This window comes from Pelophylax lessonae (genome assembly GCF_965119305.1).
Source record: "Pelophylax lessonae genome assembly, chromosome: 4".
NCBI lineage: Eukaryota > Metazoa > Chordata > Amphibia > Anura > Ranidae > Pelophylax > Pelophylax lessonae.
Genome location: NC_138771.1, coordinates 612,384,534 through 612,398,770, shown reverse-complemented (window position 1 = coordinate 612,398,770; position 14,237 = coordinate 612,384,534). Strand labels below are relative to the sequence as shown.

General features: G+C 43.1%; 2 protein-coding genes across 5 annotated transcripts in view; both read right to left on the bottom strand.

Annotated features, from left to right (window-relative positions):
* Nucleotides 1-1,608, bottom strand: part of LOC309553573 (A.superbus venom factor 1-like) — a 128,877-nt gene extending 127,269 nt beyond the window's left edge. The window contains exon 1 of the mRNA XM_082254845.1: nt 1,487-1,608. Within this exon, the coding sequence (XP_082110971.1) occupies nt 1,487-1,551 (65 nt within the window). The 5' untranslated portion in view covers nt 1,552-1,608. The remainder of the gene's footprint in view (nt 1-1,486) is intronic.
* The window catches only part of LOC309553574 (A.superbus venom factor 1-like), a 1,719,715-nt gene that overhangs the window by 127,269 nt on the left and 1,578,209 nt on the right, over nt 1-14,237 (bottom strand). The window lies entirely within an intron of this gene.

The following is a 14,237-nucleotide window of genomic DNA, read 5'->3' as shown; positions in this document are numbered from 1 at the left end:
TGTGTTCTTCAGTTTCTGAGCATGCCTAGTCTTGCTCTTATGATTTTTTTCGGACAAAAACAATACTAATTAAAAGAAAATCAGACGTTGCGTTCACGTACGATAAAGATTTTATAGCCTGCACATCCAGTTTTTGTCGTACGAAAATCCATAATCGGCTGTCGAAAGCACTATACTAACAATCCGAAAATCGGCAGATTGTTCGTCTGACAAAATTTTACTTCCGATTTTCTTATCATGTGTACGGGCCTTAAGGGTCATCTAACACCCTACAATCTGACCATACAACTTTTGTGCAATCAACATTAGATATAATGAATCTAGGCAATATGAAGACCTACCTCATTTATAAAAAAAAAAACAATGTGTGCACTTAGGCATACCCTTGCACTATGAAGTTGTTGGTAGATATAAAGAAGATTGAAATTGCGTGTGATGAGCTTTTTAGCTGGATACACACTATACAACTTTTGTTGTTTGATTTCCTTTAGATTTACCTTCAACTATGTAGTACAGGGGCCTGTCTGATTGCATACAAATTGAACGTTTTTAAGTTTGATCTCATATTATATAGTTTTGGGAAATCTAAAGAAAGTTGTATAGTGTGTATCCAGCTTTAGAGGCGATCTCCCTTCACTTTGAAGGGATTTTTCTTCGTTTTTGTGTGTCTCCAAGTCAGGAAGTAAAGCCCCGTACACACGTACCGATTGTCGGCCGAAAATGTTCGGCCGCCGAACGATCGGCCGATTTTCGGCTTGTTAGTATGATGCTTCCGACAGCCGACAGCGCACTTTCGGCCGAAAAGAATCTGTCGTGCAAGCATTAAAATTTTTGTTGGCCAACACCAGAATGGCCGATTGTTCGCCAGTCAGTACAGAATTCGGCCGACAGACAGCAGATTTGCAAGACTGGGCATGCTCAGAAAAGAAAAAACACATGGAAAGTTAACCATCACATGACATCACTTCTGCAGTCGGCTGTTGTTGGCCGACAAAATTCGTGTGCAGTCTTTTGCAGTTTTCAACAGACAAGATAGCCCTCGGACAAAAGACGGCCGATCGTTCGGCCGACGATCGGTACGTGTGTACGGGGCTTAAAGGCAAATTTCTACAAATGGGACACAGACCATAAAAATGTCTTGACCCTTAAAAATAAAGTCTTGACTGTGATAACAGTTTAACTACAAATGTTATTTATAGTATCACAGCAGACGTAGCAGCATTATTACAATCTTGCCAGTGGTATTTAACATGCTTTACAAAAGAAGAAAAAAATTCCACAGAAATTGAAGTATATATTCAGGCTGAAATACCAGAATTTAAAATATTCTATTTCAGATTGCAGATGTAACAGAAGACAAAGGCAGCTAAACAACAAATGAATCTCTTAGAGCTACAGAGAATATTTGCATCTCAATTGTTTTAGTTAATAAGGTCACTAATAAGGTCAAATATTTAAGCAGTTTTAATCCTTTTTCTCTACTTACGGTTGTGCGTAGGTTCCAGCCAGAAAGGCCAGCAGGAGGAGGCACAAAGCTCTGCACCCCATCATCACAAGCTGTGGACTGCTTGCTGGACAGCTGGTTTTATACTGGCCGAGGGGTGGACAGAGCCCAAGGCAAAGACTCAGACAGCAGGAGGAGTCCCAGGCATTTCCAAACTCTGTAAATTCCAGTAAATGCTGCACCCATTACACAATAGGTACACAGGGATTGTGTGTCCTTCAGAACTAACTGATAGGCATGCACACATTTAGGATTCCACCTTTGTCCTGAACCTTTACAGAAACACACAGCAAGCTTCTCAACAAAAACCCCAAAGTGGCAAAGGTTACCATTGTCGGTTTGTTGAGGTTGCAAACATACCAATATTTACAGTTGTTACATTGATTGAGATTGGAGCAATGGAAGTATGCATTAACCATACCTGTGGGATCTCTGTGAACACTGGAAGTTACTGTAGTAGGCACTGCTAATAAGGTGATTGGCACTAGCTTCTGGGTCCCGTGCCAAGCGCTGCCCTGCTGCTTACTGAACACAGGAGGTCACCCACTAGGCGTGGGCCCCATTCAGAGAACGCTTTGTGTTTTCTCAGTGAATGCAAAGTGTTTACTGATTCACAGCCTCAACTCTCCACCTTGTCTAATCAGAGAACGCTTTGCATTCATTGAGAAACTACAAAGTGTCCCCTGTGGGCCAGTTCACACCACAATTTCTGCACTCCAGATGCATTTCTGTATGAGTTTTCGATGCATTTTTATGCCAACCGCTTTTTTTGATGCGCTCTGGTGCGTATTTGCTCACTTTTTTTTTCTTCATCTTAGTTCAGCACATATGCATTGCATTTTTTATGTGTTTTGCCATGTCCCAGATGTGTTGCATACAGAAATAATGTAGCATATTCAACTTTTGTTGACTGCATTGGATCGCACTGGACTGACATGGACTAGGGCCATTGGAATACATGGAAAATACTGTGCATGTGTTCTTCATGCAGATTAAAATTGCACTGGACTTCATCAGATATGAACCAGCCCTAAATGGTGCCCATGCCAATTGAATGACCCCCCTGTGTTTACAATGCAGCAGGGCAGCAAAGCTAGTGGAGAACACTGAAGTAGCAGTGTGCCTACTACAGTAATTTCCATCTTCCACTGGGATCCTACAGGTATGGCACATACTAATTTATATTGGTCCAAGCTGGACCAATGTAACTATATCAAAATTGCCCAATGTGAAATTCAACTTTAAAATGCATCTGTATATTGTTTTTTAAAGGTTTAGCAACCCTCCCAAAATTATACCTTACTGTTTGGTAGATTACAGATAGTTAAATGTCCAGGGATCTAGCCCCAGATCTGCACACTTGCTGTGCCCATTATGATGGGATCCCACCATCCCTGCTGGATTTTTTGACATGTGTTTTATATTATGAAGAATATAACAGGAGGAGCTGGGACACACAAAGGTGGGCAGGAACACCTTAAACCCCTAGGTGGACAAGAGTTAAAAATTATGGCAAGAAGATTCCATTGTTGGAGTATTCAGTAAGCCAGAGGCTGACTCAGTCAACCAGGTTCCACTTATAGCTAAAATACCCTTTTTGAATGGAACTATTATCTGGGTAAGATCCTGAATGACTCAGACTAGGCTCAAATATGGGCAACCTCACAATGTTCTAGAAGTAGAATCAACCCTGTAAAGTCCTAACCAGATGGTACTAATAAGGCTGCACTGCTGGGCACTGATAAGGCTGCACTGATGGTCACTGATGATGTGGCACTGATGGGCACTAATGAGTAGGCACTGATAGGCTGCACTGATGGGCACTAATGAGGCCGCACTGATGGGGGCGTATGGGCATTGATGAGGCTGCACTGATGAGGCGGCACTGATAGGCAGCACTAATAGGCTGCATTGATGGGCACTGATAGGCATTACACATGGGCGCTGATTTGCTCCATTAATGGACACTGATGGGGCTGCACTGATCATCAGGGCACTGATCATCATTGCTCTGTTTATCAGAATAAATGTGTGCTGTCACAGGATTGCCTGTTATCGGCGTTCCTTTCCTTGCACAGTGACAGTGCTGAGGAAAGTAAAAACCGACATTTGTTTACATGGGATCAGCTGTGATTGCACACAGCTGATCACAAGTTAAAAGGCCGCTGTGATTGGCCCTTTACCTCGATCTGTGAGCTGCTGTGTCTAAGTACACACTGTATGTACAGGTATATATGAATTGGGCTCTATAGCACAGCCTTTTTCAACCAGGGTGCATTGAGGTTTCTTCAGGGGTGCATTGGCAAATTTCCCAAAAATTGTATACCACTTAGCGTGTGGATGAAGACTGCCCTTTAAGTACACCAAGTCAAAGGTTTTCATTGTGCACTATTACAACCTTCTAGCTGTTCGTGCCCCAATGACCAATGGCATCATCAGTTTATAAGAAGTTGATGTCAGTTGCCTGCAGAGCATCCTTGTCAGCTGCCTGCATCCTTGTCAGTTGCCTACAGAGCATCCTCCCCCCCCCCCCCTTTCCATCAGGGTTGGTGTCACATTAGCTGAATGATGGAGAAAAACTGAGGAAAAAGAGAAATATTGAAATACTATTCAGAACCAGTTTGCAGAAGTGTTTTTGATTTGGAAGAATAAATCTCCTCTAACGTTGGGTTTCCCATTGTTGGAGTATTCAGTAAGCCAGGGGCTGACTCAGTCAACCAGGTTCCACTTATAACTAAAATATCCTTTTTGAATGGAACTATTATCTGGGTGAGATCCTAAATGACTCAGACTAGGCTCAAATATGGGCAACCTCACAATGTTCTAGAATGTAGAATCAACCTATAAAGTCCTAACCAGATGGCACTAATGAGGCTACATTGATGGTCACTGATGATGTGGCACTGATGGGCACTAATGAGTAGGTAGACATGGAACAAGTTCGCGGCGGGCCCTATTGACTTTAATGGGAGGCAAATTTTAAAAACCTTTCATATTTGCAGCCACAAAAGATGTACTAGCTGTGCACAAATAGCCCCAGCACACGGACAATGTCATAACAGAAGTATTGCAATTGGAAAAGTTACCCTAATTTTTTTTTTTTTTTTTTTACGGCAACAAATTATTTATTTTTTTCATAAATCAGCCAGAACTGACAGCAGCCAGTAAATACATGTCTAATACATATAGGGTCCATTCACACATCTGTAAAATGTGTCCGCATCCATTCCACAATTTGGCGGAACCTTTACAGACCCATTGTTTTTCATTTCCAGCCTGAAAAATTAGACATTCACAGGATAAAGAAGTAAGTGTCAGCTATTCAAGGAGCCAAAAATTAGCCCACATGCGTTTACCTGACAGCTGAAGGTACATTAGGCATTCACAGGATACAGAAGTAAGTGTCGTCCAGTTTTGGCCTGAAAAATTAGCCCACATGGGTTTACCTGACAACTAAGAATGCTGTATTCTGTGGCTGAAGGTACATTAAGCATTCACAGTATACAGAAGTAAGTGTCGGCCTGTATAGGCCCCAAAAATTAGCCCACATGGGTTTACCTGACAGCTAAGAACGTAGTGTATTTGATCGCTAGAGGTACATTAGGCATTCACAGTATACAGAAGTAGGTGTCGGCCTGTATAGGCCCCATAAATTAGCCCACATGTGTTTACCTGACAGCTAAGAACAAAGAATTCTGTGGCTGTAGGTACATTAGGCATTCACACAGGATACAAAAGTAAGCGTCGGCCAGTATAGGCCCCAAAAATTAGCTCACATGGGTTTACCTGACAGCTAAGAACATAGTGTATTTGATGGCTAGAGGTACATTTGGCATTCACAGTATACAGAAGTAAGTGTCGGCCTGCATAGGCCCCAAAAATTAGCCCACATGGGTTTAACTGACAGCTAAGAATGTAGTCTATTTGATGGCTAGAGGTACATTAGGCCTTCACACAGGATACAGAAGTAAATGTCAGCATGTATAGGCCCCAAAAATTAGCCCACATGGGTTTAACTGACAGCTAAGAACGTAGTGTATTTGATGGCTAGAGGTACATTAGGCCTTCACTGTATACAGAAGTAAGTGTTGCCTGTATAGGCCCCCAAAATTAGCCCACATGGGTTTACCTGACAGCTAATACGTAGTGTATTTGATGGCTAGAGGTACATTTGGCATTCACAGTATACAGAAGTTAGTGTCGGCCAGTATAGGCCCCAAAAATTAGCCCTCATGCATTTACCTGACAGCTAAGAACGTAATATTCTGTGGCTGAAGGTACATTAGACATTCACACAGGATACAGAAGAAAGTGTCGGCCTATATAGGCCCCAAAAATTAGCCCACATGGGTTTAACTGACAGCTAAGAACGTAGTGTATTTGATGGCTAGAGGTACATTAGGCATTCACAGTATACAGAAGTAAGTGTCCGCCTGTATAGGCCCGGAAAATTAGCCCACATGCGTTTACCTGACAGCTAAGAACGTAGTATTCTGTGGCTGAAGGTACATAAGGCATTCACACAGGATACAGAAGTAAGTGTCGGCCAGTATAGGCCCCAAAAATTAGCCCATATGGGTTTACCTGACAGCTAAGAACGTAGTGTATTTGATGGCTAGAGGTACATTAGGCATTCGTAGTATACAGAAGTAAGTGTCGGCCAGTATAGGCCCCAAAAATTAGCCCATATGGGTTTACCTGACAGCTAAGAACGTAGCGTATTTGATGGCTAAAGGTACATTAGGCATTCAAAGTATACAGAAGTAAATGTCGGCCTGTATAGGCCCCAAAAATTAGCCCACATGGGTTTAACTGACAGCTAAGAACGTAGTGTATTTGATGGCTAGAGGTAAATTAGGCATTCACACAGGATACAGAAGTAAGCGTCGGCCTGTATAGGCCCCAAAAATTAGCCCACATGGGTTTACCTGACAGCTAAGAACGTAGTGTATTTGTTGGCTAGAGGTACATTAGGCATTCACAGTATACAGAAGTAAATTTCGGCCTGTATAGGCCCCAAAAATTAGCCCACATGCGTTTACCTGACAGCTAAGAATGTAGTATTCTGTGGCTGAAGGTACATTAGGCATTCACACAGGATACAGAAGAAAGTGCCGGCCTATATAGGCCCCAAAAATTTGCCCACATGGGTTTAACTGACAGCTAAGAACATAGTGTATTTGATGGCTAGAGGTACATTAGGCATTCACAGTATAGAGAAGTAAGTGTCCACCTGTATAGGCCCCAAAAATTAGCCATTCAATGGACATGAAATGCCTTTTATGCCGCTGTATGTAGCGAAGCCAAGGACCGGGAATTGCTGTGGGTGGATGATGGTCTGGCGGATATTTGTGGCCTGGCATGAGGAATTTCAATGAAACATGGTCTACTGGTCACATGTGTTGAATTCCTAAGAGATCCATGCCTCATTCATTTTTATAAATGTGAGGTAGTCTACACTGTCATGAGCTAGGCAAGTGCACTTATCGGTCACGATCCCCCCTGCTGCGCTGAACGTCCTTTCAGACAGGACACTGGATGGGGGGCAAGCCAACAGTTCCATTGCAAATTATGCAAGCTCTGGCCAGAGGTCAAGCCTGTCCACCCAGTAGTCCAGGGGTTCATCACTCCTCAGAGCGTCCACATTGGCCGTTAACCCGATGTAGTCGGACACCTGTCGGACACCTTTTTTTAAGCTCCAATATTTGGGCCACAGAAGCCTGCCTTTTTCCAGAACAATGTGACAACGGCATCATGGAAGGTGGAGTGGAGGACAAATGTGAGGAGAAGGAGAAGGAGAAGGAGAAGGAGAAGAGGCTGGACGGTGAGAGCCTGGAGTGTAGTTTTGTGGGTTCTGAAGGTGTTGCTCCCACTGGGTTTGGTGATGGGATTTCAGGTGCCTTCTTAAGGCGGTTGTCCCTAGGTGAGTGTTGGACTTACTGCGACTTATGCGTTGACTGCAAAGGCTGCAGATGGCAACATTGTTGTCAGCAACGGACACATGAAAAAGAGCCCACATTGCGGAGCCATGTGCCGGCGTCCTGGGAGCGCGAGATGTGACTGTACATGGTTGATAGCTCGCTCCTGATACATTTGCAGTCTGCTTTGTAACTCTTGTGCAATGCAAGTTCTGCCTGCCTCTCCTCCCTATCTGCGGGTCCGTCAGTCCGCCAGTTCTACAAAAAATTGGCCAGTAACTGTTGTCACTGTGTGTAGCACAGTTAACACAGCAAAAGAGGCCACATTTTTGCAGGACTAAAATACAATCTTAGAAAATTAGACTGTTAAATAACACCCCACTTCAATATGTGTTTTAGCAAAAGAGGCAATATTGTTGCAGGACACAATACACTTTTAAAAGTATACTCCGATAACACCCCACTTCAATATGTGGTATTGGGGGGCCACTGGTCTATCAAACCAGTTGTTCAAAAAATTGGCCAGGAAGTTTGCCACTGTGTGTACCAGACTTAACTCAGCAAAAGAGGCAATATTGTTGCAGGACACAAATACACTTGTAAAAGTATACTCAGATAACAACCTGCTTCAATCTGTGGTATTGGGGGGCCACAGGTTTATTACAACAGTTCTACTAATAATTGGCCAGTAACTGTTGTCACTGTGTGTAGCACAGTTAACACAGCAAGAGGCCACATTTTTGTAGGACTAAAATACACTCTTAGAAAATTATACTGTTAAGTAACACCCCACTTCAATATGTGGTATTGGGGGGCCACTGGTCAATCACACCAATTGTTCAAAAAATTGGCCAGGGAGTTTGGCACTGTGTGTATCAGAGTTAACCCAGCAAAAGAGGCAATATTGTTGCAGGACACAAATACACTTGTAAAAGTATACTCAGATAACACCCCACTTCAATCTGTGGTATTAGGGGGGGCCACAGGGTTATTACAACAGTTCTACAAATAATTGGCCAGTAACTGTTGTCACTGTGTGTAGCACAGTTAACACAGCAAGAGACCAAATTTTTGCAGGACTAAAATACACTCTTAGAAAATTATACTGTTAAGTAACACCCCACTTCAATATGTGTGTGTGGGGGGGGGGAGGGCATTGGTCTATCACACTAGTTGTTCAAAAAATTGGCCAGGGAGTTTGTCACTGTATGTACCAGACTTGACTCGTCAAAGGAGGCAATATTGCTGTAGGACACAAATACACTTGTAAAAGTATACTCAGATAACACCCCACTTCAATATGTGGTATTGGGGGGGCCATTGGTCTATCACACCAGTTATAATACATTATAAGGACTTTTGTCCCTGTTTGTAGTATTGCTGCAGCAACACTCAGTCACCACACCTGTCACAATGCTGCACAGTGCACAATAATACTACTAATCCACTATAATATGCTTTCTACAAAGTATATTATACTATTATACTGTGGATTATCCCCCCCCCCCCATATAGTGCACTTAACTGAGCTATGTGGGTCTGTTTATAGGATAGGGGGCATGTCCATGTGCTGAAATGTTTTAATTGGCTGTTCCGTTCCACCTGACGGCTGTGTCATGGGTCAAAGTTCTCCCCAATGTAAACTAATATGGCCGCTGCGAACAACGCCATGTGTTCGCAAAATTGGCGGATAGCGAACAAGCAAAATTTGCCGCAAACCGACCGCCGGGCGAACCGCAAGGCCATCTCTATGAGACACTGATAGGCTTCACTGACGGGCACTAATGAGTAGGCACTGATAGGCTGCACTGATGGGCACTAATGAGGCTACTTGGGCTTGTGGATGTTGCTGCATTATGTAAAACTATTAGAATGGCTTTTACATTTTAGAAAGGGGGTGCCTCGAGATTGTCCATCATTTTTAAAGGGTGCCCTGACTAATAAAAGGTTGAGAAACACTGCTATAGCATTTACCAAACACTGAAATATTAGTGTGCAAATTCAGCAAGATCTTATTTCCTACATTGTTAAAAAAAAAGAAAAAGATTTTCTTTACAATATATTTCAAAAGGAAAAATATTTTCAGTAAATCCGCCCAAAGATAAAACAACAATTCTGGAGAACATAAAAAGAGGAAGATAACACAGGAGTTCTGCTTTTAGTACAGATTTCTTTGACAATATATTGTGAAAGCACAATGTATTATAATCACCTTTTACCCTTCTTTTAACTTTTTGTATTCTCCTGATTTTTTATTTTCACATGATGACAGCAGCAGCCCAGCAGGAACTCAGACCTAACAGTAATTCAATTGAGCCCGGGGGGCGCATCTTAGGTCTGCACCTTCCCATCCCCCTCACCTGATCCTTCCTTTATGCAGTGTCTTCTTACTGACAAATCTTCCTCTCAGCTTCTCAAGACTCTGATCACTAAAGCTGACCGATCCATTGCATGCTTATAATTGTCCCAGCATCAGATAAATTGGAACTTTATCCATAACAACATGATAACAAATAATATTCTTTAAAAAGGAACACACATTCCACATTAATAATTATGCCACTAAAATTGGTGTGAGCTGTAATTTGCCATCAGCATTGCTCCTGACTCATCTTATCAGAGGCTGCCATTTTGCTGAAGCCCAGAACCCCTGAGCAGCAGTAAATCTTTAGGCTGTCAACAGATCTACCTCTAGTGACTCTGATTTTATGTCTAGTGCCAAACAAAAGAGAGCACCTGAGCATGTGCAGAACAGAGTGTGATAGTGTATTACTGTCTTTTAACCACTTCAGCCCCGGGAGATTTTGCTCCCTTCCTGACCAGGCCCTATTTTGTGATTCGGCACTGCGTTACTTTAACAGACAATTCCGTGGACGTGCGATGCTGTACCCAAACAAAATTTACGTCCTTTTTTCCCCACAAATAGAGCTTTCTTTTGGTGGCATTTGATCCCCTGTGCAATTTAACAACAATTTTGAAAAAAAAAAACAATATTTTTCACATTCTGCTATATAATATTCCAAAAAAAATTTAAAATCAAAATTTTTTAACATTTTAGGCCAATTTGTTTTCTGCTACATATCTTTGGTAAAAAAAAAATCACAATAAGCGTATTTTGATTGGTTTGCGCAAACGTTATCGCGTCTACTAACTATGGAAAATATTTGTCATTTTTATTGTTTTTGTTTTTTTTTTTACTAGTAATGGCGGCCATCTGCGATTTCTTGTGGGACTGCGACATTGCGGCGGACAGATCGGACCCCTAACTGACATTTTTTTTACACTTTTTGGGGTTCCAGTGACATTACTACAGTGCTAAAAATATGCACTGTTACTGTAATAATGAAACTGGCAGGGAAGGGGTTAACAGTATAGGTGATCAAGGGGTTAAATGTGACCCTAGGGGAGTGATTCTAACTGTGGGGGGGCGTGACTTCTGAGATGACCATAGAGACCTGTGTTCCTATATAGAAGGATCACAGGCGCTCTATGATCATCCCAGGGAGAAGAACGGTCGGCTGTGTTTACAACAGCTGACCATTCTTCTCTCTCAGCGGGGAACGATCACGGGTGTCAGGCGGGAATCTGAGCCGTTTGCCCGCTGCATCAGCTTCCCCGGTGCGCGCTTACCCCCTAGACTCCTGAGAGCGGGCGCCGTACATGTACGGCCATTCGCCCAGGAGCAGCTGCCTGCTGCAGTACATCTGCGGCAGGCGGTCGTAAAGGAGTTAAACAGTATAGGCACTTCTTTTTATTATTTTACATACCTGCAAAAGGGGCCAGCCTGAAGTCATCTAGCAGGATTTAATTTTCTGGCTAAAATTCCACTTTAAAGTGTTAATAAATCCAGGAGCCTGCAGTCACTATATCTGGTCTCCCACAGTACACAGAACATGGAAATGCAATTATTTTAGTAAATATAAACTGCTAAATACCGTTTTTCATCAGCAGTATATAGCAGTCTTGTGACTTCTATCAGTTCCTAGTAAAGCTTGTAGAAGGAGTTTTCATTCTCCCATGACCCTCTGTCTTGACATGTTCGGACAGTGCTGATTGGCCCTGTGCTGATCACATGCACTCTCCCAAGAAAAAAAGAAAAACTCTCTAGCAATACTCCCCAAACTGAGCATGTGCAGCCCGTCCCCTAATGCTCCGTTCTATCATGAGTTAGAGTCAGTTAAAGAAGAGGAGGATCAGAGAGACAGGATCACACAGCCTTTAAACACAATGCAGAAGATTAACCTGTTAGCTTCCACAGTAAGTATAAAAGCATGCTTTACTACATATACTCACTGATTTTACTGTTGTGGATTTAGTAACACTTTATGTACATTCCTGCTAAGTAATGTGTAAGTGCATAGGCATGAGCAAGGAGTGTGCCAGGTGTGCCTGGGCACACCCTAATCCCTCTGTGCAGTAGCAATCGCCCATATTGCCTGGGCTTCCCCCATATAGCGCCCCCCCGTTTCAGTGCTGCTGGGTTTCCTCCTCTCACCCCGGCTGTTGCTGGGGATGTTTCAGGATGGAGAGCAGGGAAGGGGCTAATCAATATGTCATTTACCAGCCCCTTCCTTCTCTAAATGAACACAGTGAACACATGCACTGTGTTGAATCATAACTAAAACATAGTAGACATAGTAAACTGTGTTTACTATGCTTCAGCTTGTGAATGAACAGGAAGCCTCTCAGCCCAGATCATCTCCTATTCATCCACTGCCCCTTGCAGCTGAGGCTCCCGAGAAAGGCATGTGTGTTTGAACTTTCGGCTGCACACCTTTCTGTCAGTGTAATGCTTATAAGTACTCACCCAGGGTCAGCATCTATTTCTTGGACTGAGGTTCTGGCTCGGAAATGATAAAATCATGCATATGGATGTGTTCACAAATGTCTGACGCAGATCAGCACCAGCTGTAGTCTTTCATCTTGTGAATTGATACTTACAGTCTGATCTCTGGAGGAGAGGAGACTGAGAAAGTGCTTCTTTCTGCCTGCAACAGACTGATGACATCACCTCAGCCAAGACAAAGTCACTGAACTGGCTTAACTGCTTGCCGACCGCCGCAAGTACATATACTGCGGCGGTCAGCCCCTCACAGGCAGAGTGAGGTATCGGTACGTCACTAGCCTGTGAGGCTCTGGGGAGCGAGCGTGCGCCGCCGGCGGCGGCGTGCTCCCGCGCGGTCATGGACCCCCCCCCCCCCCCGCGCGTGTGACCGGCGGACCCGATGTCAGCCGGTCACTCTGTGATCGTCGGGGGAGAGGGAGAAAGGCAGGCGGCTTGTGTAAACAAGCCGCCTGTCATTCTCCCCTGTGTAGAAACACTGATCATACAGTTCTACTATGTAGGACCGTTGATCATTGTTCCTACAGCTCAAGCCACAGCCAATCACAGTTAGAATCATGCCCCTAGGGACACACAAAGCCCCTCCCTCTCTAATAAAGTTAACCCCTTCACTGCCAGTGTAATTTTACAGTAACAGTGCATATATATAGCACTGATTACTGTAGAAATGTCACTGGTAACCCCAAACATGTCAAAAATGTCAGTCAAGGGTCCGATCTGTCCGCCCCAATGTCGCAGTACCGCAAAAAAAAATCGCAGATCGCCGCCATTACGCGTTAAAAAAAAAACAACAAAAATGACAAAAATCTTTCCCTTTGTTAGTAAACGCGATAACTTTTGTGCAAACCAATCAAAATACGCTTTTTGCAATTTTTTTTTTACCAAACATAGGTAGCATAAAACAAATTGGCCGAAAAATGTTAAAAAATTTTGATTTTTACTTTTTTTTTTTTGGGGAATTTCATATAAAAAAATGTGAAAAATATTGTTATTTTTGCAAAATTGACGCTCTTTTTTTGTTTATAGCGCATGATCAAAAAATCGCACAGGTGATCAAATACCACCAAAAGAAAGCTCTATTTGTGGGAAAAAAAGGATGTCAAATTTGTTTAGGTACAGCGTTGCACGACCGCGCAATTGTCCGTTAAAGTCACGCAGTGCCGAATCGCAAAATACCCCCTGGTCTTTTAGCAGCCAAATCCTCCGGGGCTTAAGTGGTTAAGGACTGTATTTTAATATGACATGTCAATAACATGAAAAGTTACTGAAAGGTTCACTTAAAGATGACACTTTAAAACATATTTAAAAGTTGTTAGTATTGCAGCTTACTGCTTCCTTATTACACATTTTTTTCCATCATTTTAACCTTATTACTATTTTTCTGAGGACTACAGAACCACACCTTTCTATGCTATAAGGAAGCTTAGGGTTAGAGCTTTTGCCTGAAAATGCAGTATGCTTTTGACCAGTGCTGGGACAAGACCATTCAGTGCCCAAGGTGAAGAAGCCAAACTGTACCCCCTTCCTCCTGATGTGGGCAACCCTGATCGTCTTCTGCAGCTGGGATCCATGATACTAGCACTACAGTGCTGCTTCTGCCTGTCTGACAATTGCAAGGTGCAACACAAAAAAATGTCAGGTAACCAGCTTGTAGGCAGGTGCAGTGTATTTTCTCCACTGAAGGTGGGGCTCTTCTGCAGCAGCAATGCAGGTCGAGGAGGATGTCGAGAGGAACCTAGTTCCTCCATGACCTCCTTAGTCACAGAGAGGCAGCATCCGATTGGATGCTGGCATCCCATGTGATTTTAATGGCCATCTTTAGTCAGGCAGAGTTTATTTAAGACCCTGCTTCCCGGGTTTGGTGTGCATTTTTTGCGTGTGGCTAGACTAGAGACAGGTCACCTGTCTGCCAGGGACAGTGATTAGCATCAGGGAAAAATTCTATATGAGTAGGGAAAGTGCAGGGACACGC